The sequence below is a fragment of the Schistocerca serialis genome, chromosome 6 (genome assembly GCF_023864345.2).
Source record: "Schistocerca serialis cubense isolate TAMUIC-IGC-003099 chromosome 6, iqSchSeri2.2, whole genome shotgun sequence".
NCBI lineage: Eukaryota > Metazoa > Arthropoda > Insecta > Orthoptera > Acrididae > Schistocerca > Schistocerca serialis.
This window is the reverse complement of record NC_064643.1, coordinates 534,408,236-534,435,838: the sequence shown is the minus strand read 5'-3', so window position 1 is coordinate 534,435,838 and position 27,603 is coordinate 534,408,236. Positions and strand designations below refer to the sequence as shown.

Sequence of the window (27,603 nt, the reverse complement as noted above, 5' to 3'; positions counted from 1 at the left end):
CACAGCTGCATGGGATCCTATACACTCCAGCTTTTTCCAATGGTTTGCGAGCGTCCTTGGCAGGCTTAAGGTATTCCTGTATCTTCCTGGTGGGCTTGTAAATTATGGTAATATTCTGCTTCGTCAAGATCCTCCCTATTCTTTCCGTTACATTTTTAACAAATGGCAGGAAAACCTTAGATTTTGCAGTAGCCTGTATGTCGCTATGATTTCTGCGTGGCTGCCTCAACACACGTTTTATTTCAGTGGACGAATATCCGTTCTTCATTAGTGCATTGTGGAGATGTTCCATCTCAGCGTCGAGCAACTCAGGTTCACAAATATTTCTAGCTCTGTCCACTAACTTCTTGGTGATCGGCGGTGACGGACACCGGCCAATTGCACTGACGTTTTCAAAACACGTGACGTCACGCCGTGGCGCGGGAGTGCGCAGACACGGAATTTGGCGCAGTCAGTAGCGAGACAGTTGGTGTGTTGGACGTTCTATCGTGCTACGGGCCCCCTTGAAGATGTATCCCACAGTCAGAGATGAAACGTTAGGAATTGACACGGAATTCATCAACTGACCACGGCATAACAGCTTGGATAATTATAATGGACATGATATTTCTGGCCATGAAAGTCTACATTTTAGTATCAGTACATGGTTCGTTCTTGACCAGTGATTTTACACTTTGCTTACCCAACTTAGTTACCTTATTACAATGGGCTGCACATAATGATCTCTGACAGTGGTGTTCTAAGCCACCCTCACTTCTTAGAACATAGATTGCTCCACTCTATCACCATTCTATAAGGTTTTTGTTTCATCACAATGGAATAGTGGATGCCAGGCATATGTTTCAATGACCCGGTGAGCATTGCTAGATACAGTTCACTATTGTGAAGTAAGACTTGCCATCTGTGCTTTCCAAATGAGCTCAGTGGACAGGCTTGTGCCAAAGCTTGGGATTCTACTCTTGGAATTTCAGTGTTACAAAGTACGACTAAGCTGTGCCTCCACTGTCCACCAATTCCCTCCACCCAAACTATCATATTCTTTTTCCTCCACAGGAGTTATGAGCCCTGACACTGAACCTAGGGGCAGGCCTCCAACACTGAACCTAGGGGCAGGCCTCCAAACTGTCATTTGAATGGTAAACCACCATAGAGATCTTCCCCCCCTCCCACCCCCCATTTTGACAGTACCCATTGGATCACCTCACATACCCGTCATTGGTGCATACTTAGACTACTGGTTTGGCTACATCTATCCCATGGCCGTAATGTTTCTGTTTCTCTCATTGTCCACCAACACATTTTTCTCTGTGGTACCTGTGAGTACCAAGGAGCCTAAATCGTCTATACCAATGGCTCTAAATATTCTGGAAGTAATGGATGCACTTTCACATATACCAATAGTCAGGAATTACATTCTCTGCCAAGATACCTATAGGGTATTCTTGGTGGAACTGATGGCTATTGCCATAGCTGTCCATTTTATCAAGAAAAAAGACCACAACCAATTTTTGATGTGATGTAACGAACAGTCTCCAAGCTGTTAGGTATAGTGTCCATTATCCATGATCTTATACATGATCTCAACCACATTGGCCAATCAGTTGTCTTCCTCTGTGGGTCCCCTGAGAATGAGATGGCCGTTTACCTAGCCCAGGAAGCAACCTTGTGACTTACTCTGCTCTACAAGTGTATCCACTCTACAAATTCATCTGGAACTGGGAATAGTGGGCTACCCCTCCCACTAACAAGCTATGTAAAAATAGGGAGACTTCTGCTGTGTGGTGTTCCACCTTCCATATGTCTCAGAGTAAGACTACAACTTTATGACAGCTCTGTGTTGGGCATAATCAACTGACCAGTGGCTTCACCCTGCATAATGAACATCTCTTCCTCCAATCCCAATCCCCCCACCTCCCCTTCCATTGTAGCTGTGGTGTTTTGCTGCAGTTACTCACGTCCTGGTTTTACGCCTTTTTTTTTTAAAGAGATTGGGTTTTATTTCCACCTTTAATTAATTAATTAATTACTTAATTGATGAATTTATTTAGCAGCTTATGATGTGCATCTATGGAGTAAGTCCAAGTACATATTTGCTTTGTCAGTTTTACAATAAAATACATTACTTTTACTGATAATAACTATAGTTTTGCTAAGATAACTAATAAATTTTTGCCACAACATTTCTGGAAATTTACATCATGGTTACAAAATTTTAAAAACTGTAAACTGAATGGATTTTATGAGGCATACATAATCTACGTACTTAAATTAAAGAACATTTAATTGCAATAATTCTATACTATGGGTCCATCATTTTATATATACGGTATAATACAGTCATATAGCATATACATATTTTAGATCCCGTTTTATTTACATTTATAAAACATTTGACTGCAATAATACTGTAGAAAACAAAATATTTAGATAAGACAATGCTGTTAAGAAGTTAACACATTTTACTTTTTCTTTTTCTCTATACCGGTGTATGTTTTTTTTAGTGTACTATGCCTGTTTGCTTCAGTTATTTTTGTTTGAAAGAAATTCTCTAATTGAATATAAGTGGGTTTCTAATAGCAGTTGTTTGATTGACTGTTTAAACTTATCCTTTGACTTGGCATGTGTGGTGGTAAAGAGTTGTACAACTTTACTGCCATATAACCACTGCTGCTCTCATATTGAGTTGTGTTATGCTGCAGAATTCTTTATTATTTCTTGGTGTTTCTAGTGTGCTGCTGGTGTACATCTTCAATCTTGTTGAATTTATCTTTATGATCCCAAGCACAGAGCAGAATTTTATATATGTACAAGCTGTAGAAGGTTAGAATCTTATATTGTTTGAAAAGAGGCTTGCAACTATCTCTTGTTCTTTTGTTTCCTGTTATTCTAATTGCTTTCTTTTGTAATTTGAATATTTTAATTGCCTCAGTTGCGTGGCTCCAAATTTCTATACCATAGCTCATTATAGCACTGAAGTATGGAAAAGTACACCATGCGCACATCATCTTCAATTATTAGTGGCTTAATTTGTCTGAGAGCAAAAACAGCACTGATAAGTTTATTGCTTATATTGGAAACATGATCTTTCCATCCTAAACAACTGTCCACGGTGATCGCTAAAAATTTAGCACTTTCAACTACTCTTACATCTAGCTCTTGCAAATTTGTCACTTCACTTGTTTTTCTTTTGTTGTTCCTAAATAGGATTTCGTTAGTTTTCTCATAATTGAGAATTAACGTATTCACTTCAAGCCAGTGGGTGATCATTTCAACTGTTGGATTACTTTTACTTATGGCCTCCTGTAAGCTCAGTCTCACAGTTATGCTTGTTGTGTCATCTGTGAAGTGTGTCAGTTCACTGTCTACATTACAAGGTAAATCATTTACATATATAAGGAAAAGGAGGGTCCTAGAATATTACCCTGTGGCACCCCATGTTTTATATCTTGTAGTTCTGATAGCTGTTTCCCTTGATTGTTTGACACTTCCACTGCTTGTTTTCTGTTCTGCAGAAATGACTTTATGATATCAAGAGCAGTTCCTCTAATTCCATAGTGGTGTAACTTCATTATTAATATGTGGTGATTGACAAGATAAAAAGCTTTAGATAAGCCACAAAAAACACCAGCTGGGATTTGGCCTTGATCTAGGCCTGCAGAGATTATATTAATAAGTCAAATGCAGCTGACTCTGTAGATTTTTCCTTCTGGAACCCAAACTGTCTGCCATTTATGATACAGTTTTTATCAAAAAATGCCATTAACCTAACAAATATTATTCTTTCTAGGATCTTTGACAAAATGGGAAGGAGGCTAACTGGTCTGTAATTATGTGGACACATGCGATCACCTTTTTTTGAATAGTGGTAGTACTCTGGCAATCTTCATTGTATCTGGGAAGATTCCTTTTTCGAGACATGAGATGACTAAGTGACAGAGGGGTTTAGCAATTTCGCTAGTAGTTAGCTTCAAAATTTTACTTGACAAGCCATTTATGTCTGTGGATGCTTTACTTTTTAGTTTCTCTATTATTTTTCTTATCTCTTGTTCAGTTGTCGGATACAGGTAACATATGTTACCCTTACCAGATCGCTGGTGGGGCAGCTATGGAATGAGTGCCTCTCATTGCATAGTGAGCCTCAGGGTGGTGATGGTGGTGGTGGTGGTGGTGGTGAAGGGGGGGGGGGGGGGGGACCAAACTGTGCAATAACCCTGGGTTCAGTGTGGGGCGGTGGGGGAGTGAAGTGGACTGCGGTAGTCGTCGTGGGGTTGTGGACCACTGCAGCTGTGGCGGGGATGGAGCCTCTCCATCGTTTCTAGGTCCCCGGTTAACATATAATACATACAGTTGTTTCGTAACTTAAATTCTATTGTTGACTTATAACAAATATAAATTCTGTACTAATTATAAACATTTGGAGAAACAACTAATAATATTCTTAAGGGATCTGTTTGGCTCTATTCGAAAACATGTTAGCAAAGCCAACTCTTAATTAATTCCAAAGTAATTACCAGTTTTGTCAAAAGTATTGTTTGCGTAACTGTATCTGTTAATTTCATGATTTAAATAAATGATTCAGCTTAACTCTTGTAATAGAAGAAACTGTTAAAAAGATGGAATTGTTTGATGTATTCAGTTAATTTAATGAGTTAAGTTTTAATTGTAATTACTGTAAATTAAACATCAAACAATGTGTAGTTTCTGTTATAACCTTTAATCACTAATAAATTGCGTGGATACACAAAAGTAGGAACAATAGCGGGTTACATGCTATTAACTCCGTATCTGTCATTAGACTGCCGTGCCGTGACATGTGGCCGGCGCCGTTCATAGCCAGGTGGCGCTCCCGCGCTCGGCCGGCCTGCGGAGCGCCTCTATCGCTGTGTTCGCGTACTGACGTAGCGGCACTTTTAAATCTCGTGGCAATGTCACAACAGTTTCAGTGGTTATTATTGTGATGGTATATTAGGGCCCAATTTTTGGTTCTGAGACAGTCATTCCATGGCCGAGTTTCAAATAAGAGACCTGTGTTGGTTAGAACAACAACAGTGCATCAACTTAACCGTTAAATAAGTGTTACACCAATAGGCCATGTGTTAAAGCAATGACAGTGTCTGTTCAATTTATCTGAAAGACTGTGAAATGTGTGGTTAGGTTTTTACTGCTTGTAGATGTTCAACAGTAAACTATTGTAGCAGTATGTTGATGTTTCCCTGCAAACTACTAATGAGGCTTATCGAAAATTAAACAATGGTGCACTGGCCATATAACTGTGTATTATTCGGGGCTTGTGAACAGTGAAAGTAAAGAACTGTGAAACACAAATGTACACTTGTCAGCTACATCATTTAAAGTAGTCAGTGTTGAACTTCCAGCCCCCATTTTTTAGCCAGTATTGCAGTGCAGTACATTGACACCAAGGACCATCAGTGAAGAAATAAAGCAGTTGAATGTCACAATTACATTTCTAGTTTCACATGCACATAGAACATAGGGAAAAACAAATGCCTATATGCTTCATACAAGCCCTAGTTTCTTTTTGCTTGTCTTCAGAGTAGTCATACGGAAAGTTTGTCTGTGACTGTAAAATTATTCTGCAGTCAGCCACAATTCCAGTTCTCTAAATAATCTCAGCAGTGTTTCACAAAAAGAACTTCATCTTACCTCTAATGATTCCCATTTGATTTCACAGAGCATTTCCGTAATACTTATGTGTTGATTGAACATACTGGTAAAAAATCTAGCAGCATGCCTTTGAATTGGTTTGATGTCTTCCTTTAATCCAACCTCTTGGGTATCCTGAACACTCAAGCAGTACTCAAGAATGGGTTGCATTAGTGTTCTATATGTGGTCTTCTTTATAAATGAGTTACGGTACCTAGAATTCTCCAAGTAAACCAAAGTCTACCATTTGCCTTCCCCATGTCCAAACTTAGGTGCCCATTCCATTTGATATCACTTTCTAGCGTTATATGTAGATATTTAATCAGCATGGCTGTGCCAAGCAGCACACTGCTGATAGTGTATTTAGACATTGCAGGTTTGTTTTTCGTACTCGTCTGGATTAGTTTACATTCTTCTACATCTAGAGCAAGCTGTCTTTCATCACACCTGTAGAAATACTGTATAAATCATCCTTTGTCTAACTACAGTCACTCAACAATAACAATACTTTCCTGCTATCAGCAAATAACTGCAGATTGCTGCTCACCCGGTCTACGAGATCATTTGTTTATCTAGAAAACGAGCAGTCATATCACACTTCCCTGGGGCACTACTAACAGTACCCTTGTCTCCGATGAACATTTGTCATCCAGAACAACATACTGGGCTCTAAGAAGACTTCAAGCCATTTACATATCTGAGAAGCTATCCCATATGCTCCGACCTTTGTTATCAGTCTGCAGTGGGACACTGTGTCAAATGCTTTTTGGAAATTAAAAAATATGGAATTTTCCCTTTGTCTTTCAACCATGGTTTGCTGGATATCATGGGAGGAAACAGCAAACAGAGTTTCACATGAATGATGCTTTCTAAATCCCTGCTGATTTGTGGACAGAAGGTTTTCTGTACCAAGGAAATTTGTTCTATTTGAACTTCCAATATGCTCAAGAATTCTGCAGCAAAACAGTATTAAGGATATTGGTCTGTAATTTTACAGATCCATTCTTTTATCCTTATATACAGGGGTCATCTACACTTTTTTCTACCTACATTGCACTTTGTGTTATGCAGGAGATTTGCAATAAATGCAAGTAAAATAAGGGACCAGTGCTGACAAGTACTCTTTCTCCTGAACTGGCAACTTGTTTTCAACTCTGTCAGTTGCTTCTCAATACCAGGGATGCTTATATCCTCCACATAGGAGTCTGTACGTCGGTCATATGATGGTGTGCCTTTATGATACCCTCCTTGAATGACTTTTTAACCCTTTGTTTCCTGACATAAGAAAAAAATTACTTTTTAACATTTTCTTTGCAGAATTTATGCTATTGTGGCCTAAATGACGGTAGGATTTTTTGTAAAATTTTATCTTATTTTTCACAACTTTTTTCTCTCCTGGTACTCTGAAGTACTGTCAGACTCCGTGGACAGAATCACAATATGCGCAGAAAAATGATCCAATTTTTATAACTAGTACTTTATTCCACATAAACATTAAATATTTTTACATTAGAAAGTTAATTAACAGAAATATGATATGATATATTTCTGAATTTTTTTTTAAATTTCGCATTAATTTATTCTAGAGCAACTTCACAATACATAGTAACTTAGCTATACATATCACATATTTCGTGTTAGTGATACCTCATGAAATTGTAGGAAACAGTTCTTTTTCTCATTGGAGCACAAATACACTTTACATGTACTACATTGTGAATGTGGTCTCTACTGAATTTTATTTTTCGCACACATTTCGCATCGTCCTCTTTTACAACTGAACACTGCAAAATGGTTTTCTCGGTTGCCAATATGTACATTCTTCGGAACAGAAAAGTTATCCTTCCTTCTCTTTGGGGGAGTTATTTCATCTTTACCAGAGTTTCTCTTTTTGAGATTTGGCACTTGCTGTTCATTCATTAGCCCTAGTGCCACAGCCCCCCTGAATTCCAGCAGTGGCAGTGCCCCATGTAGATCACTGAAAATGACGTAAGCATTGACAAAAGCAATTTCTATTGCTCCCCAGAAGAGACAGTGCCACCATTTCTTTGATCGCCTGTCAAGACCATAAGTTGAACGTAATCTGTCTGCATGATCCACACCACTCATGTGTTTATTGTAATCACATACAATAACCGGTCGTGGTATAGTCATACTAGTTCCATCTTTCTGTTTTCTTGTCACTACGCTCTGTTCAGTGCCATGGAAGTTTGACGCAAAATACACTACTTTATTTTCCCTCCATTGAAATACTGTTAGGTCTAAAGATGACTCTCTGTGATTTGATTCCCCACGGTTTAGACATTTTTCTTTAGGTAAATTCCCTGGAAAACCTTTCCTGTTTGTTCTAATTGTTTCTGTGTGAGAAAAAGTGAACAGAACAACTAGTGAGAGGTAACGCATTGTTGCTACAATAAAGTGTTCGCACAACCTGACGGTACTAATAAGTCCGCCTTATATTTTCCACTTTATCTCATTCACTTGTAACGTAATGCTTCAAACTATTACACAAAAACAAAGAAGGTAAGAACGTACAATGGAAAACTCAACGGAAGTTTCAATAAATTGCACACAAACTCAGGTAACACCATTGAAACAAGCACATACAATCTTCTGTTTTCACAGCAGCGCGCAAAAAACAATTTCAAGCTCTGACCGCCAGAGAGGTCTATGTATTGCACAATAACATCTATGAAACAGTAGAGCAGAGTTACTGTTACGTCCCGACGGGCTCTCAGATCACGAAACTGCACCACGAGAAAATAATGAGAGTCAAAACTTACTGGTACTTTTAAGTACCGTCAGGCAACAAAGGGTTAAATGTGAAATTTAAAACTTCAGCTTTACTTTTGCTGTCTTCTATTGCCATATCAGACTGGTCAACAACTGACTGACTAGAAGCCTTCAACCCACTTGATGATTTAATGTGAGACGAGAATTTTCTCAGGTTCTCAGCAAGATCTTTTGCTAATGTGTGACAGTGGAAATTGTTGTATGCTTTGTGCACCAACCTTTTTGTAGGTGCGTTAATGTCTGCTAACTTTTACCTTTCAGCTTTCCATGTTCTTTTTTGATCCAGAATGCAGCTATCTCAGTTTCCTCAGCATTTTCCAAGTTCTGTTATTAAACCAAGGTGGGGCTCTTTTGTCATTGTTGTTGTTGTTGTTGTTGTGGTCTTCAGTCCTGAGACTGGTTTGATGCATCTCTCCATGCTTCCCTATCCTGTGCAAGCTTCTTCATCTCCCAGTACTTACTGCAACCTCCATCCTTCTGAATCTGCTTAGTGAATTCATCTCTTGGTCTCCCTCTATGATTTTTACCCTCCACACTGCCCTCCAATAATAAATTGGTGATCCCTTGATGCCACAGAACATGTCCCACCAACAGATCCCTTCTTCTAGTCAAGTTGTCCCACAAATTCCTCTTCTCCCCAATTCTATTCAATACCTCCTCATTAGTTATGTTCAGCATTCTTCTGTAGCATCACATTTCGAAAGCTTCTATTCTCTTCTTGTCCAAACTATTTATCATCCATGTTTCACTTCCATACATGGCTACACTCCATACAAATACTTTCAGAAACAACTTCCTGACACTTAAATCTATACTCAATGTTAACAAATTTCTCTTCTTCAGAAATGCTTTCCTTGCCATTGCCAGTCTACATTTTATATCCTCTCTACTTCGACCATTATCAGTTATTTTTCTCCCTAAATAGCAAAACTCCTTTACTACATTAAGTGATTCATTTCCTAATCTAATTCCATCAGCATCACCCGATTTAATTTGAGTACATTCCATTATCCTCGTTTTGCTTTTGTTGATGTTCATCTTATATCCTCCTTTCAAGACACTGTCCATTCCGTTCAACTGCTCTTCCAAGTCCTTTGCTGTCTCTGACAGAATTACAATGTCATCGGCGAACCTCAAAGTTTTTACTTCTTCTCCATGAATTTTAATACCTACTCCGAATTTTTCTTTTGTTTCCTTTACTGCTTGCTCAATATACAGATTGAATAACATTGGGGAGAGGCTACAACCGTGTCTCACTCCTTTTCCAACCACTGCTTCCCTTTCATGCCCCTCGACTCTTATAACTGCAATCTGCTTTCTGTACAAATTGTAAATAGCCTTTCGCTGCCTGTATTTTACCCCTGCCACCTTCAGAATTTGAAAGAGAGTATTCCAGTTAAGATTGTCAAAAGCTTTCTCTAAGTCTACAAATGCTAGAAACGTAGGTTTGCCTTTTCTTAATCTTTCTTCTAAGATAAGTCGTAAGGTTAGTATTGCCTCACGTGTTCCAACATTTCTACGGAATCCAAACTGATCTTTGCCGAGGTCGGCTTCTACCAGTTTTTCCATTCGTCTGTAAAGAATACACGTTAGTATTTTGCAGCCGTGGCTTACTAAACTGATAGTTCGGTAATTTTCACATCTGTCAACACCTCCTTTCTTTGGGATTGGAATTATTATATTCTTCTTGAAGTCTGAGGGTATTTCGCCTGTCTCATACATCTTGCTTAGCAGATGGTAGAGTTTTAAGTTTTGTCAGGACTGGCTCTCCCAAGGCTGTCAGTAGTTCTAATGGAATGTTGTCTACTCCTGGGGCCTTGTTTCGACTTAGGTCTTTCAGTGCTCTGTCAAACTCTTCATGCAGTATCATATCTCCCATTTCATCTTCATGTACATCCTCTTCCATTTCCATAATATTTTCCTCAAGTACATTGCCCTTGTATAGACCCTTTGTATACTCCTTCCACCTTTCTGCTTTCCCTTCTTTGCTTCGAACTGAGTTTTGTCCTTAATCCACTGATTCCACACATACTTCTTCAGATGCAATTTACAGTTAATTTAAACTTTACCCGTAATTCCTCTATGTCCATCACATTCGAACTGAATGATGTCCATTCATTGGGTAAGAGGACACTAACAACTGCTTATCTGCTCTTTCCAGCACAAAAATTTTCCTATCCTTCTTGGTGGATTTATCAACTTTAGTAATCATTGTTGCTATGGTGATATCATGATCAGTAATCCCTGTCTCTGTACAGACAGTATAGATAAGGTCAGCTCTATTTGCAGCTATAGTATCAAAAATATTTTGATTGTGTGCAGGTTGTCAAACTAGCTACTCAACACAATATTCAGAAGGTGTGTTCAACACTACTTCAGAAGACTGACTGTCTGTACCAGCTGCAATCAATCCATCGACATCCCAGCCTATACGTGTTAGGTTAAAGTTGCATCCAACTAAAGCTGCATGAATGGGGTACTTCTGCACTACTACATATAGACTTGTTTTTACATGATTCTACAATGGTCATGATCAAATTGGGTGGCCAGTAGAAACATTTGATGATTAATTTGACTTCACCAAGACCATTTATTTGCATCCAGATAATTTTGCAGTCAGACTCAGCTGTGACCTAGACAAACACAACATTTTTGTTGATTGCAATGAACACTTCCCCTTCTTTGGTGTCTAACTTGTCTTTTTGATATATGTTCCATGATTTGTTACATATTTTGGGGCTTTATACTTCATATTTTCTCCAGTTTTCAGTATAATTTGAGTGCAACAACTTTCCCTATGGGTGGTAAAGTTGAGAACTTTGTTATGAATGCCTCAGCAATTTATTGTTAAAATTTACCACTAGTTGAAGACAATAACCTTTCAGGGCTTGTTTTGTGAATGAGGGTCTGATGAGATTACAGTTTGGTCCCTTAACCTCCATACAAAAAACCAATCTCTAGCAGTTTAGTACTATGAACTTAGATTTTCTCTGTGCAGTGGTTGATTATCTCCCACTTAATTAATGTAGGTAGCTTACTTATCCTTCAGAATGGTATTTCACAAGTATTCATTGGACTGACAGAGAGCTTTCTCCAACATAAAAAAATCTCATGTTAGAACTACAAATACCGTAATTACCCAAGCAATTGCTTTCTACTCTCTTACCATAGAGCAACAATATAAGATCTTTGGCCAAATAATAGATGGATACTACAGTGTTGCTCACAGTCAGATAACAAGGAACCCTATCATTGTGGATCTTTTGTAGGCACTGAAGGGAAGGATTCCTAATAATATAGCTTTGAGGGGCACACTTCTTAAGGAGGCAGGTCTTACTCTGAGCCTTGTGACACTCAGAATGCAACTATTAGACCTATTACATAGTTTTGATACAAAGTGTCCATCTATATGGGGAGGGCTTCTACTGCTTAAGTGATAGACAGTGTGGCTTGAGGCCTGTGCTACCTGTTCAGCATAAGCAACTACACAATCTGTCTTTGTAAATCCATACTCATTCCTAATGCATTCCTAACACCTGCATCAATCAGTACTCTCTCAAGTCTCTTTCATATTACTAATTCATATTTCCTAGAGTTGAGTTGCAGAAAAAAGTTCTTTGTACTCAGGTGTTGGGTTAGTAAAATGTCTGTAGAAGTAAAGTGATATATTTTATGGTCTGTATGTACTGGTTATTCTTGCTAAACAGTGTCTTTAAGTACTGACATGACATAAATCAAAAGCTACACATAAGTATAAATTGTACTACATAAGTATAAATTGTATGTTTTGTGTGTATGTGAAAGAATATATGATAACTTTGAGATCCAAATGTAAAACTACGGTTTGTAATTATCTTATTTTCCAAATATTTGTTGTAAATTGTAATAAAGAGACAAAAAATTAAGAGTAAGCTGGCCTTTGCTGTATAACAAACTGCACACTCTACAACAGTGTAGTCAAGTGGGACAAAATAAAAGTCAGTCAATTAAGGATGGAAAAAGCAAGCAAGAAATCAATACTGACAACTTCTCACCTACAGATAAAATATTGATGGCACAGTCACATTTATGGACCAGAAGTTACTGGCTTTCAAACTTTCCTAGTTTTCCTCACTGCAGAGTGCATGTGCCAAACAAGTACACATGCCAGCACACACACAGAAGCATATATGTGAGTGCAGCACCCCATCCCCACCCCTTGTGCATGTGCCCCTGCCCTCGTCCCTCCTCTCTCTCACACACACACACACACACACACACACACACACACACACACACACACACATGTGATTGTGCGTGTTCACCTCCTGTGGCACAGAGTGTCTTGTTGTCTGTGCCACAGGTAGTGATTATGTGTCCATCTGTTCTAAATAATTACATATTTATAATACTCTCTCATATTGTGTTCTACTGCTTATTGTACTGTCTGTGTTGGTTGCTCACTTGAATGTGGATAAATGAACTTCTGTTTTTAATGGTCACAGTATTGGTTATGTCTACCATTACAACACAAGTAGGGACGAGTGTGATGTTCATTTCTGTGTGCTCATTGTATCTGGTTGTTTCATCAGTTCTCATGTCAATGGAGTAAGTGATCAAAACTCTCCTCAAGCAGCAGCAGGCTATCACAAATTTGTCAGCTACATTGGCTATGCACCCTTCTAAGCTGTCAGCATAGCCGCCATCCTTTCCCCCTCTTATGATGAAGTGGCCAAAGACTGGGAGGCTTATGCGAAGGGGCTTCAGCTACGCTTCCTCACTTTTGGTGTTGCTGATACGAACATGCTTAAGGCTTTTCTCCTTTCTTGGATTTACCCTTGAGTTTACCAGTTTTTGTGCCAGCTATCCCTGCTCCAGGAATGTGCATCATTTTGGTTTGACAAAATGTCTAAGTTGTAGTTCAGTTATTACCATAAGCACATGCATGTCATTGCACCATGTCCTGAGTCATACTGTTGTCATTAACAGCCATTCCACACCTATCGGGCTTGGGTGGCTGAACTCCACAACCTCATTCGCAAATGTCAGTTTGTTACCAATGCCCATAATGACTCATATTGATTCCTCTACTGATGTTATGACCCCTGACACCGTCATTCAGCTGGCTTCTGGCAAGGAGGTGCATCAACATTCACTAGGGTCGAGGAATGTATCTTTGGCTGAAGTGCTGAATATTGCTAAATCTTTTGAGGTATCTTGTGCTGCTGTTGATCAGATAGAGGATTGGAGTGACACTGCTGCAGTGGCTCCTATTTCTGGTTGGCAAGCATCACTTATTTCTTGGGGGGGGGGGGGGGGGATGGGGGGATGCCCTGACAGCCATACAAATGGGACCACCATGCCACACTGAACAGCAACGTGTCAAACAACAACAGCAGCAGCAGCGGTCCCATCTTGTCCATACTGTTTCATGCAGCATGGCAGGACCATGTGCCCTAAACACTGGGGCAGCTTGAAACAACCATAGGAAAAAAAGGACATACAGCATCTGTGGGTCATTCTGAGCCTCCTTATGAGAACAAGGACAAGTCAACATGGATTTAGAAAATGTTGTCCTTGTGAAACACACCATCTATATAAACAATTTAGGAGACAATTTGAGCAGCCACCTTAATTTATTTGCAGATGATACTCTTGTTTATTGTCTAGTAAAGTCATCAGAAGATCAAAACAAATTACTAAACAATTTAGAAAAGATATCTGTGTAGTGCAAAAATCAGCCATTGACCCTAAATAATGAAAAGTGTGAGATCACCCACATGAGTGCTAAAAGGAATCTGTTAAACTTCAGTTACACGATTAATCAGTCAAATGTAAAGGCCATTAATTCAACTAAATACCTAGAAATTACAATTACAAACAACTTAAATTTGAAAGAACACACAGAAAATGTTGGAGGAAGATAAACCAAAGACTGCATTTTATTGGCAGTACACTTAGAAGATACAACAGATCTACTAAAGAGACTACCTACACTACACAACTCCTTTGGAGTACTGCTGCGCGGTGTGGAATCCTTACCAGATAGGATTAATGGAGTACATCGAGAAAGTTCAAAGAAGAGCAACATGTTTTGTATTATCAAGAAACAGTGGAGAGAGTGTCATTGACATGATGTGGGATTTGGATTGGGGATCATTAAAACAAAAGTATTTTTTGCTGTGGTGGAATATTCTCACAAAATTTCAATCACCAACTTTCTCCTCTGAATGCAAAAATATTTTGTTAATACTGACCTAGACAGGGAGAAAATATCATCAGAATAAAATAAGGGAAATCAGAGCTCACACAGAAAGATATAGGTGTTCAATTATTCTGCGCCTTGTTGAAAGTTGGAATAATAGAGTATTATTGTGAAGGTGGATCGATGAACCTTCTGCCAGGCAGTTAAGTGCAATTTGCAGAGTATCCATGTAGATGTATGTTTCCAGTGCTTATGAATAATAACAAACTGTTTATTGAAGTGTGAATGATGGACAAAGTGCCCAGACTGCAAATGGGCAGGTGTGCTGTTATGACATTGCAAAACTCACAAACTTATGTGGACTCGGGATCTCCGTCATTATCTCAGTGTTTGATGAATTACATTGAGCAGCATATCTCAATGTTGGTACAATTTGTGGTTCTACCTATACCTCTGTGGTTTGTTCTTTGACTCTTCTGGCAGTGGATGATGCTGGCGGTGACAATTTGTTTGGTCTGGATGCTATCAATGCTTTTGGTTTTCCGCTGCAGAAGTGGTGCAGCTTGTTTCCAACATGGTCTTTTACCAGCAATTAGATTCTCTCTGTTTTGAGTTCTTGTGTGTCTTTTTTGGATGGATTAGGTTGTGCCACTAATTTTATGGTCCATATTACCTTGAAACTTACAGTGTGGTCGCACTTTTTCTGTACGTGCCCTATTCCAGTGGCTTTGCATGTTTAAGTGAAATCCAGATTGGGCATGTTGACAACTTATTACATCAAGTGAGTTCTCTACACCCCTCATGATTGTTAAAAAGCCAAATCATCAGCTTCACCTCTGTGGTGACTTTAAAGTTTCCATTAATGCTCAGTCTATCACTAATACCTACTCTTTGCTCTGTCAGGACAATAAATTGGCCAAACTCACCAAGGGTGAGTTTTTTTCTCCAAAATTGATTTATCTGGAGCCTGTTTGCAAGTTCCACTGGATGAGAACTCTAAACAGCTCCTTGTGATTAACACGCCGTTCACATTTTACCAATATCAATGCCTCCTATTTGGTGTGACTAGTACCCCTGCATTGTTTCAGCATTTTATGGAACAATTGACAATGTCTCTTCTGAGATACACAACTATCTCAGTGACATCGTCATGATGGGTGTATCCTGGGAAGAGCACGTACTCAACTTACGCTCCTTGTTCACGGTCTTAAATACTGCAGGGTTGAACTGCCGCTTAGACAAGTCTCACTTTTTTCAACCATCCATTGTGTATTTGTGGTTTGACATTTCTCGGGGTGGTATAAAATCCTTAAGTCATTATGTTGCCACTGTCACAACTCTGCTTCTCCCTTCCAATGTGAAAGAACTTAAGCATTTTTGGGAAAATTGCCAACTATCACAAAACTGTTCTGGATGTGGCCATGTTGGCCCATCCTCTCCACAAATAGCTCCACAAGAAATTTTCCTTTCAGTGAATGCTGCCCTGCGAGTGCATGTTAATGTTTTCGAAAATTAAATTACATTGTTATCCTTGTCTGACCACCTTCCATCCTGGCCGCCACCTGATCCTGGCTTCAGACAGCTCTCAGTATGGACTTGGAGCTGTTCTTGCACATCACTATGAGGATGGTTCCATACATTCAGTAGCTTACTTGTCAAAAATGCTCAACTACAGGCAACAGCACTACTCTCAAGCTGAAAAAGAAAGGACTTGCCATCATCTGCACCACAAAAAGTTCCAAGTATTCTTGTAAGGGTCTAAGTTCCACCTCTATATGGACCACAAGCCGCTGGTTTCATTGTTTAAGTCATCTGCTTCATTGACCAACAAGGCAGCACATCCCCTCCCACTGGGCCTTGTTTCTGTTTCATTAAACTATAAAATACATTTTTGGTCTTCCACATAGCTTGCCAATGCTGTTGCGACTTCTGATGGGGTTGAATCCTACATTTGATCAGGATTTGTTCCTTGATTTCCACTTAGATATTGAGGTGCAACATACAGTGGAAGGGCTTCCTATTATGGGCTTACGAATCAGAGCTGCTGTTGTTGCCGATCCATTTTGGCACCAAGTTGTTCACTTAGTTCAGCATTGTTGGCCAGACAGGCCTCTAGGCAGGGCTTCTGATCCTTAATATAACTATTTTTCCCTCTATCATCATCTTTCATTATTTGATGGTGTTGCTGTCTTAGCTATGGACAGACTGTCGCTCAAGGTTGTGATCCTGACCGCCATAGGGCGTGATGTGCTTCATCTCCTACATCTACAACATTTGGGGGCAGCGGCGGTCTCTCGTGCCAAGTCATTGGCCTGTCAACACATGTCTTGGCCCAGCATTCGCATTGACATTGTGCCTCTTGTCGTGGCCTGCTCTCAGTGTGCTACACAACGAATGATGTCTTGGGTGACACTCTATCCTTGGCCTGCACCACATCATCAATGTAACTCATCTGTGTTGATCTGTGAGACCCGTCCTAAATTTTTACTGGTTGTTTGTTGTTGATGCTTTCTTGAAATTTCCATACGTTATCAACTGCCCTTCTACATCAACTGTGACAACAGTTTGTGCCCTCTGAAATTTTTTCTATTGAAGGGCTGCCTAATATGTAGTGATGGATAACAATCCACAGTTTGTGCCTCAGACCTTCCTTGATTTCTGCGCCTGTCAAGGCATTTGCCACATAACTGCTCCTCCTTTCCACCCCAAGTCTAATAGCAAGGTGGAACAGCTCATCTGCACATTCAAGGTTCAGATGAAGAAATACGTTGTGGACTCTTCCACAGACAATGCCTTGACATGGTTCTTTATTTGCTACAGGTTTACACTGGTGGTGAGGATCCGAGTCCAGCTGAGATGCTCCATGGTCGACAACCCTATATCCTCATGTAACTGCTCATGCTGCCCTCCAACGTCTGTCAGCACAGCCCTAGTTGCAGTTTGCTCCTCTTTCTGTGATCCAGGCTTGGGGGCTTAGCCACTGACCAAAGTAGATTTTGGTCACATTCCACAGCTTCCGTGGTAGCCACTTCTGTATAGTGTGCACCAGTGAGAGGTGATGGTGCACCATCATGATCAGCCACCATGATCATGCCTGCCTCTTCCCTTAGTGTCTGTCCTGGCCTCAAAGGCCATCCATGTTACAGGGACAGACCCATCCTCCTTGTGCAAGTGTCCACTTCTTGCTTCTTATCCAGGGTCCAGCACCCCAATACATACTGCCAGCCATTCCTGTGATGCTTTGCTGCGACCTGCATTTTCACTGCTATTTGGGCCAGAACTGTCAGTTCCGTTGGTAACAGTGTCATCAATGCCACCACTCATGTGGTCGGCACCACGACCATCGGTGCAGTTCCACCACATTGAGGAGCCAGATGTCGAAGTGCTGTCAGTGCCCTTATTGCTAGTCCTCCATTATGGTACTTTGCAGAGGACAGCCATCACATTTGTCTTTGGATGCACGACTTCTGCCCCTGTTCACCAATTCAGGCCCAGAATCTCCTTTTGCTGCCTCTCTCATACCACCTGTGACACCCACTGCAGAGGCCCTGGTGCCCACATTGGCATAGCAACTTGCCCTATATAGGGAGGGGTGCTGTAGCCCTGTATGCAACATCTGGATACGTGCCACAGCCCCAGGCTGGTGACGTGCCACACTTCAAATAGTCTGCCAACAGCAGCTGCAGGGGCCGGACACCAGAAGCTGCCTGCAGTGGGTCACAAGACTAGTGTGCACAGTGTGACACATGCCACACCACCTACCAGAGCCGTCCCCTACATAAACACAGCACATTTGGTGCTCCATCTCAGATTGTGTTTTACTGCCTATTGCGCGGTTTGTGTGTTGGTTGTTTACGTGAATGTGAATAAATAAACTTTTGTTCTTATTGGCCGAACTATTGGTTTTCTGTAGCATTATGAACTTGCGTTAATTGTTTCAGCTTTTAAATTTATATTACTTAACTAAAATTTCATAGTTTTTCCTTTTAGTTAGCTGTTAGCAGCAATTACTATGCTTAGGATGCTAAATTTCTTCTAAGCATCATCACAGTGTGTATACATCTGAAGATGCTTGGAAATTATTCCACAAAAGCATACTTACAAATTTTCAAAAAGCAGTCCTAAGTAAGAATCTAGACACATTCTTCAATTCCCCATGTATCAGTTTAGTAGGGTCTGGGACGACAAAATTAGACTAATATGAGCAAGCAGAGGGGCATTTAAGCTATCATTTTTAACGCACTCCATACCTAGTTGGAATGGGAAGAATCCTTAACATATGGTACTGTGCTAAGTACCCTCTGCCATGCAGAGTATGTATGTAGATGTAGATATCAAGGCAGGTAATATGCAGAAGCAAAGCAAAATCAAATGAAAAGGGGCCATATGGCCATATCCTTGAAGATTTTCAGTATGTTATATAGTGCAGAAAGAAAAGGAGCTCTAATAATGTAGCCTAGAGGGGCACACTTCCAAGGTGAGGCATTTCGCACCCAGGAAAGCCCATTTGCAACCGTCCCATTGTGTGGGATACCAGTGCAGTGCTGCAATCTGCATGTGGATAGAGAAGCCAAAACTTCTTGCACTCATTAATTAAATCAATAGCAGAGTTGCATATTAACTGTACGTAATGCTGACCTTCTTATACTCTGTACAGACACAGTCCCACAGTGTATCTAAGTTCTGGGGACATGTTTTACATTGTGTGTACTTGTAGGTAAACAGCATACATAAGGATTCCTTGTAGGAGCACTGTTCCACAAAAATGATGAATGGGAGAAAGAAAAATGTGATGAGCATAAAACTACAAATTCAACTCTGACTGAAGAAATTTGGAACCAAAAACTAAAGAAGTTGGTACTACACTAGAAGAAAGCAGGAAAACATTTGATCTTTTTTGTAGACAACACTTAATGTCTATTTCCACATAACTCGTGGTATAATCTCATGAAGTAAATGTGACAATGAAGAAACCCTAACGCAATCTAAGTCCCAGTACCAGTCTAGTTCAGGGGATATAGGCAAAATCTGAAGGGCAAAGAAACAATCACAGGCCTGAGGATCAATAATGTATTTTCAGTATCTGTATCCAGCAAACCAGAGGAGGGGGAAGGTGGGTTCTGAAGTGTCCTAATCAATAGGGATAGGTTTAGGGACAAATAATAAAATGTACTGTGTGATAAAATGGGTGTAGAGTTCCTATTCAGTTAGTTATTTGCATGTTCCATGAGTCATAATGGTGAAGTCTCACTATGAGGTGGAAAGAGTCAGTTTTACAATTATAGAATACTTTATCAGCGAAAAATATGACAACCGGCTGATCAGTTAAATGGTTCCCTATACATATAGTGATTTATATTTCACGATGTTCAAGGTTGTGTTTAAAGTTAATTATGTTATTTACTAGTTTTTCCCCCAGCTGCATCACCCGCATATGTGTTTGACACATATGTTGAACACACCACCCGTACTCTATGTCTACTTCTTCCTCCCCATTCACCTCATTCTCCCTCCTCTGTCTATTCACCCTCCCCACTCTCCCTGTTTCTTCATCTCTTTCTCCTCCTCCTCATCCTCCACCTCTCTTTGTCCATTTACTCCTACCCCTCTCTCTTTCTATCTCTGCCTCCCCCTCTTTCTGTTCCATACATCAACTTCCCTCAACATCTTCAGCCTGCTTCATACATCTCATCTTCCCCTTTCTCTGTCCATTTCCTCTTCTTCCTCACTCTGTACACCTTGTCTATCCACCTCAACCTATCCCTGACCATGCTCCTTGGCATGTATAGCCCCTGCAGTACAGTTCGATAAAGCATGTCGATACTACTTCCACAACATGCCCGTCATGAAGGGCAGGCTACACACTAGGGCCTTGAAAATAATTTGCCCCCAATGTATATGTCACCGTGCAAAGCAGGTTGATAAAGCAGGCCAATACTAGACCAACACAACACACCTTTCATGCGGGGCAGCACACATGTCGAGGCTCTAAAAGTTTTTCTTGCCCCTGACATGTAGGCTGCCCCACAGTGCACATTAATTTGTATATCAGTGCTGTTCCCATACAACATGATTTTCATGCTGGGCAGCCTATCTATGCATAAGAGACTGGGGAAAAAATATGTTTTTGTCCATATTTCCAATCCTATTAGAGCTAGGAGGTTATAAACCATAAAGTGCTGATACTCATTATGCCTGCCGTTTCTTTGTCACATATGGTTTAAATTAATCCCAGGGTTTTGGAGGAGACCATGGACACACACACACACACACACACACACACACACACACACACACACACACACTGTACTTTATATATGTATAACAGATCAAATTCTATAAATTCTTTACATCACTAAATATGTGATAGAGTTTTGTGGCTGAATACTTCCTCTTTTCTGTGCCACACTATGGCTGAGTGACAGCAGGTGTAAATAATTTCTCCAGTAACATGTTGGGCAATTAAGTTGCTTCCATGTGCTCTTCATGCTGTAGCTAGATGACTGCAGTTTTTCAGATGTGTGTGGTGGAGATACATTGTCATATGTATGTAGATACCTGTTGCCACCCTTACTGTGTGTTATCTATGTGGAGTAGTCATAAAGTTTTAATTTCTTCCTGGAGAAAATAAAATTATGTAGTTAATTTTTCGCTTGCTTGCAGATAAATGTCTGCATTTCTGATACTCATTGACATCCCCTTGCCACAGTACCATAGCACGCCACTAGAGGAGCCAAAACAAAATTATGCAGTCCATTTCCACTTTATTAAGATGGATGTAGAGAAGGGCTGTACCATTGTATTTTATCTCCTCAAGTGAAATACTACAGTACTGTGGTGTATGGATTTCCATTTCACAACAGCAGACATGTACATTTGTAGTTAACACAGAGTGGGGAGGGGGGGGGGGATAAAAATGTAACTGAAATGAATAATAAGACACCAAAGTCATTTTGTCCACGTGGGTGGCCACTGCCAAACTGTGGCCAAAAGACAGCTGGATCATTCAGATACTGGACATACTGCCCATCGTAATATGCTTCATTTTAATGACTGCTTTACAGCCTGTGCCATCTGGATTCATTCCACCAACACCAGCTTTTCTGAACGGTGCAGGTGCATGCTCTCTCTACGACCTATCCTTCATTACCATAACACCCATTGCCTTAACTTTTGCTAGTCCCTGCCCTACATCTACCTATCCCCTTCCCTGTTCCCATTCCAGTACTACCCACACCTTCTATCCCACCAATGCACCTACATAGTTCTTTCTCCTCCTCTACTTCTCTCCTCTTGCTTTCACCCTCCTCTCCCAACCCCAACCCCTCTCAGAAAAGCCTTCCGATGCTGAACCTAACAGCCCTTCCCTGTCCCCATCATGTCCCAGCACTCTTTCACAGACAGCAGTAGTATGTTCACCCACCCCTACCCTCCCTACCTATCCCAGATCTCTTCCTTATCCCTATTACTAGATTGCTGCTCACATCAGATGAAGTTGCAGTTTGGCCCTAGTGCTTGCTGGAGACAGTGGCTCTGTGTGTGTGTGTGTGTGTGTGTGTGTGTGTGTGTGTGTGTGTGTGTATGTGTGTGTGTGTGTAGAAGTACTTTGTTCAAAAGCTTCTATATTTTAGCTCCCTTTTCCATTGTGCCTGTCTGTGATGCCTCTTCTATGTGATGAATAGAAATCTATTCTTTCCATATTGTTGTTATTCCATCCTGGACTTTCCATTGTTTGAGTACTTCATTCTAAAAGTTTCTTTCACAATAAAATACATGTTATTGGAAAATATTAAGTCCAAGATCTTAAACAGATAATACATATCTACTTTTATCTCTGTGAGCTCAACTTCTCCTTAGTATGAGAGGAAGTAGGCTCAAGTTTTTCACACATATGAAAGGAGAGAAAGGGGAACCACAACAGATATACTAGAATCACAGCAGTATCTCCATGGCCTTTATGTCAGCATAAAGTTGGTAAATATTTGTGTGCAAGTGCACATGTGCAATGCACGCAATTGTATTTAGTATGTACAGTGCATAATGGTGAGATACAGAGGGTGGACAAAAGTATCAAGACACCAAAAACACAACACGTTACCATACCTTAAATGGTGTAGAAAAAGTGTTGGTGACCAAAACAGCTTCCAATCGCCCCAGAATGGATAAATATAGGTCTTGGGTGTTTTTTAAGGGAATCTTATACCATTATTCCTGTAAAACAGTGGCATGTTTCAGTAACAATGATGGGTGTGGATAGTGACAACCTACGCTTCTCTCCAAAATAGATCACAAATGCTCAGTAATACTGAGATCTGGTGACTGTGGTGGTGAGGGGTGATGTGACAATTCAGCCTTGTGTTCACAAAAACAGTCCTGGATGGTGCTTGCAAACAGGGTCACTGTAGTTTTGAAACATAGAATCACCATTGGAAAACAAATATTGTATCGGGGCTGGACTTGATCAATCAAAATGGTCACATAATTGTTGGCAGTAATTTGACCTTGCAGAGTAACCATGGGGCCCATGGAATACCATGATATGGCTGCCCAGATCTTAGCTGAACTCCCAGCATGTTCCACTCTTGGCAGCAAGCAGGCTGAATTGTAGACTTTGGACAGCATATGCCAGCCATAAACTCAACCACAAGTTGGAAACAGAGTGGAATGAGACTCACTCATCGAAATGAATTTCCTCCATTTCTCCATAGTCTACATTTTATGGCTTCTGCGCCATATTTCCTGATATGGGCATTTGCATCATTGATGTGTGGTTTTGGAATCCCAGCTCATCCTGCAATCTGCAGCTTGTGATGCTCCCTTCATGTTGTTTTGGTGCTGACAGTATTCATGCCTGTAACATTCAGTGAATTTTGCAGCTGTTGCCTTTAATTTTTTGTGACAATCGTCTTCAATCACCATCAGTCGTGATCACTCAACACACACTTTTGTCTGTGTTGACACTTATCGTAAGATATTTTCCCTCTTGCCCTGTATAGCAGTATAATTCTTGAATATGGTACCTCCTGACCAGCAAACGCCTTGGCTATGAAAGCATCTGCCATATGAACACCAGCAACTGGCCAAGTTCGAATCCAGTTAGCTCTGATGTACTGCACTCACAGCTACACAGAACACTATTCTGACTGTGACTGACACTTGCAGTGTACAGAGGTCATTGCACATGTGTCATTATTGGTAAAATACGACAGTGCCACTTGCAGCCTTGGCTAGCACCCTCATTTGTCTTCAAGTATGCATTTTTCACATTGTTTCCTTTTTTTCTAACTTCTGTAGGAGTGAATAGATGACTAGTGTAACATTATTTCACCAGTATGAGCTTAATTGTCTATGTGTTTTTGTATATGAAAGACCATTGTGCACAATATATGAGTTGCTATTAAGCTAGACAAGTAAGTAAATATATGCCTATACCTCTATGTATGAATTAGTTAACACTTGTAATATGTAAAGAGGAAATTGATTTGCCACTTGTCAGTTGAAGGAAATCTTTAGAAAGATGTAAATTTACTAACTTTCCGGTGTAGGGGCTTCACCTTGTCTTAGGAGAAAGTCATGATGGAAAAGATGATGATGAAGGTTAAGGATACAGAATGTGTCACCCAGGACAATTCCTTTTCATCGTATATGCCACATGATTCTACCTCACAGTACAGTTCCTCTGAACTGTGCACATCAGAACTTGCTTTATGACATAAGCTTGATTTTCATCACCCATGTAGCCTCAATTTTCAGTAATTTTAATGGTCTTGAAGTTCTCTGGTCTCTCATTGTTTCTTTTCCTTGTCTTTTCTTTATGGTTTTCTTTATTTATCAGTCCCTACCATGTTTCCTGTACTTAGGTTTTCTTCTCTTTGGCCCATTTATGAGATATTTTCTCTCATCTCTGACTTTCCTACTGCCCCTCTGCCAGAGTTTAAGACCTTAGCTCAGGTTTTGAAATCTCATTTAGTGCCAACACTTCCTTTTTCCCCTCTCATCAAGTCCAGTAAGTCACCCTTGTTCTGTGTTCCTGGTTGACTTTTCCTGTATACTTACAACTTGCTAATCTCTGTGCCTTCAACCTTTTCTTTTCGTCAGCCAGAAGGAGAAGGACCCACTTCCAAATGCTAGCAACTTTATGTCTATTGTTTGTTTTCATCTGTTGAAGCTTAGTGAGTAGATATTCTGTATCTACCTTATAAATATTTCCAGTTTGTTGTTCTCTTTCTTAGTTAACTTTTAACGATGTTATCTCTCTGTATTAAATTAACATTTTCAGTACCATAATAAAAATGATCTGCGGATGAATAAACAATCAACTTTTAAAATATTTTTGTGCATGTCAAATTCGATTAAATATTTATTGAAATATATCTGAACCATAATTACTTACTTGTTATATTTCTGTATTTATCCATTATATTGGGTGTACGATTTTTTTAATGTGAATGTACAAACCTAAATCATGTTGTAAGACTGTAAAATTATTATGGGCAAATAAAGACGGTGATGATTATTAGTATTAGTGTCATTATACACATAAGTGCAGGCTATCTGGACAATGTTTTTCATTTGCAGAGGCAGGGAAAGGAGGTTACATTTTAATGTGTACCAGAGTGTGTGGAATTCAGAGAAATAAGACCACATATGTAAAAGCAAGGGGAAAGTGGATAACAGATATGGTGGTCTGTCCTGCTTCATTTTTCTTCTCCCTTTTGAGGCACAGTATTGTAGATCACTGAGAGTAACAGTGGGAAGCAGGACAAGAAGTTGTCATCAGTTATGCCAATAACTGGCTGTAAAATTTCTCATTTCAACCATTGAGATCAGACAAGGCAATTCTAATGTGCGTCCAAATACATTACAGCCCTGTGATGCATGAGTTCCTTCTCTGTTCCGAGGGCGTACCAATGGCTTTAATTGATTTACCATGTAATATTCCTTCTATTTTAGGTGACAGTGATACAAATGTGATGAGTTTCTGTGCTGTCTCTGAGCTTTTATCTAAGTTGCAGTCATGGAAAATCTGGAGTGGAGTATAATATCCAAATGAGGATGGATTGTTACTCACCAAATAGAGGAGGTGATGAGCAGTAGACAGGCAGGAAGGAGGAAAGGTTGCTTATTTTTGAGGGAAAGGTCTTGATCATAACTAAGAAATGTAATTCACACTCACACAGAGTCATTATTGTGTCTCAGTGTTGCCAACACTGAAGAATATCAAGTGTGGTGACACAATGACTTGAGTTCAGGAGGAAGGCAATTCAAATCCAAATCTGTGTACCAAAATTTAAATTTTGTGTTGTTTCCCTAAATACAAGCTTGAGCTCCACTTGTAATCTTCCTTCCTTCATTATCATAAGAGATTGTAGTGTGTTCTCAGTGTGGCTCATCCATTTGCTATGCTGCTGATCATGCAGAAAGATATTTCTGATTTGTTGCTTTAGTGTTTTCTATCTGTGTATTAACATTTTAACTATATTTTAAGAAAGTGACTGAGTTAGTAGTTTCAGTGTTTAGGATAAATATGTTTCTGAATGTGAGACCGACAGAGAAGGATGGGTGGGCTTTTGACCAAGACTTTATCCCATCAGTTTCTGCACTTTAAAATGTTTAACCACATTCATCGTGGAATTATTAGCAGAGGGTTAATAACTGCCCTGTTGAGCCAACAAAGACCACCAGCACCACTATCAACTCAAGCAATTTTTAGGTGGTACAGTAAGTCCACTGAATCCCTTCCCTGGCCATTTTATGATCACAAGCCATCAGATCTGTAATATCCCATGAGTAATCCAGTATGCTAACCATAATACTGTGACTGTGGTCATCATATTATGTGAATGTTTAGGGAGGTTTTGTGGGAGAAAAACAAAGAAATAAACAAAGAAAAGATGGTAAAGTTGTCGAGGGAAGCAGGGAATGCAGGAAAACAAAGGAGAGAAAAAAGCAAGGGAAATAATAATCATTGTGAGTATGCTAAAATCTGTAAACTTATTTTAGATGCCCTATGTCAGAAGAAGAATGTTTTACTGATGCTGTGAACATTTGTTAATGCCCTGTCATTGTCTTTAGTACATAGGCATCAAGTTCAATTATTAACCTAGTTCTGAGACAGCAAGGTTACAGAGCAGGTAAGATATCAGGCTCTGTTCAGTCGTGTTTGCTTCACATTTTCCACCCCTGTCTCCACTCCCTCCTACAACAGCCTCCTCACATCCATTCCTTCTGTAAATCAATTCAGGTAGATTCTGTGATAGATAGTTCCTTCATCAAGATTGTGGCACATTCCCTGCTCATTCTCTGTTTTTTGAGCTATTGCTCTGTCTCTTATCACCTCAATGCTAACAGAAAAACAATACAAGATTTGTGAGGCTGCATTGGTTATCAAAATTGCATATTGTTTTTTCTGTAGACATGGGTCAATTATGAGAGTAGCCTGTGTGTAAAATGATCATCAAATATTATCAAATAATTTTTTTCTTTATCCGTTTTCTATTCTACCATTTATTTTTTATTTATGCATGTACAGTACCTATATATTTTTAAGATAAAACTGTAGAGAGTTAATATGATCAATTTATTTTCTTATTTCTCCACAGATTTGCAAGTTATTTTTGAGACATGAGTTATCAGTACTATGAAATCCCTGATCATGCTATTGTTTATAACAAATTCAGACCAAGCACACCAAAGGGAATAGCAGAAAAAATTGTTGATTATCTGAAACAAGAGGTAAGTATGATTGTGTTTGTTTGTATCTTTATCAGAATGCAATATATGTGTGTGTTTTTCTGTTTGTTTTTGTATAATTTGGGGGTGGAGGAGGTGGGAGAGAGAGAGAGAGAGAGAGAGAGAGAGAGAGAGAGAGAGAGAGAGAACAGCATAAATATCACTGTTGGAACAAATAACTGCTTCATGTGGAAGACTGTAATTAGTTGCTTAGACCATATTTCATTTTG

At 39.8% G+C, this 27,603-nt stretch overlaps 1 protein-coding gene across 6 annotated transcripts in view; it reads left to right on the top strand.

Moving 5' to 3' along the window:
• The window catches only part of LOC126484613 (putative methyltransferase DDB_G0268948), a 137,383-nt gene that overhangs the window by 32,947 nt on the left and 76,833 nt on the right, over positions 1–27,603 (top strand). For all 6 annotated transcript variants that reach the window (XM_050108198.1, XM_050108196.1, XM_050108193.1 and 3 more), the window contains exon 2: positions 27,244–27,376. In XM_050108198.1, coding sequence (XP_049964155.1) covers positions 27,266–27,376 — 111 coding nt within the window. In that variant the 5' untranslated portion in view covers positions 27,244–27,265. The remainder of the gene's footprint in view (positions 1–27,243; positions 27,377–27,603) is intronic.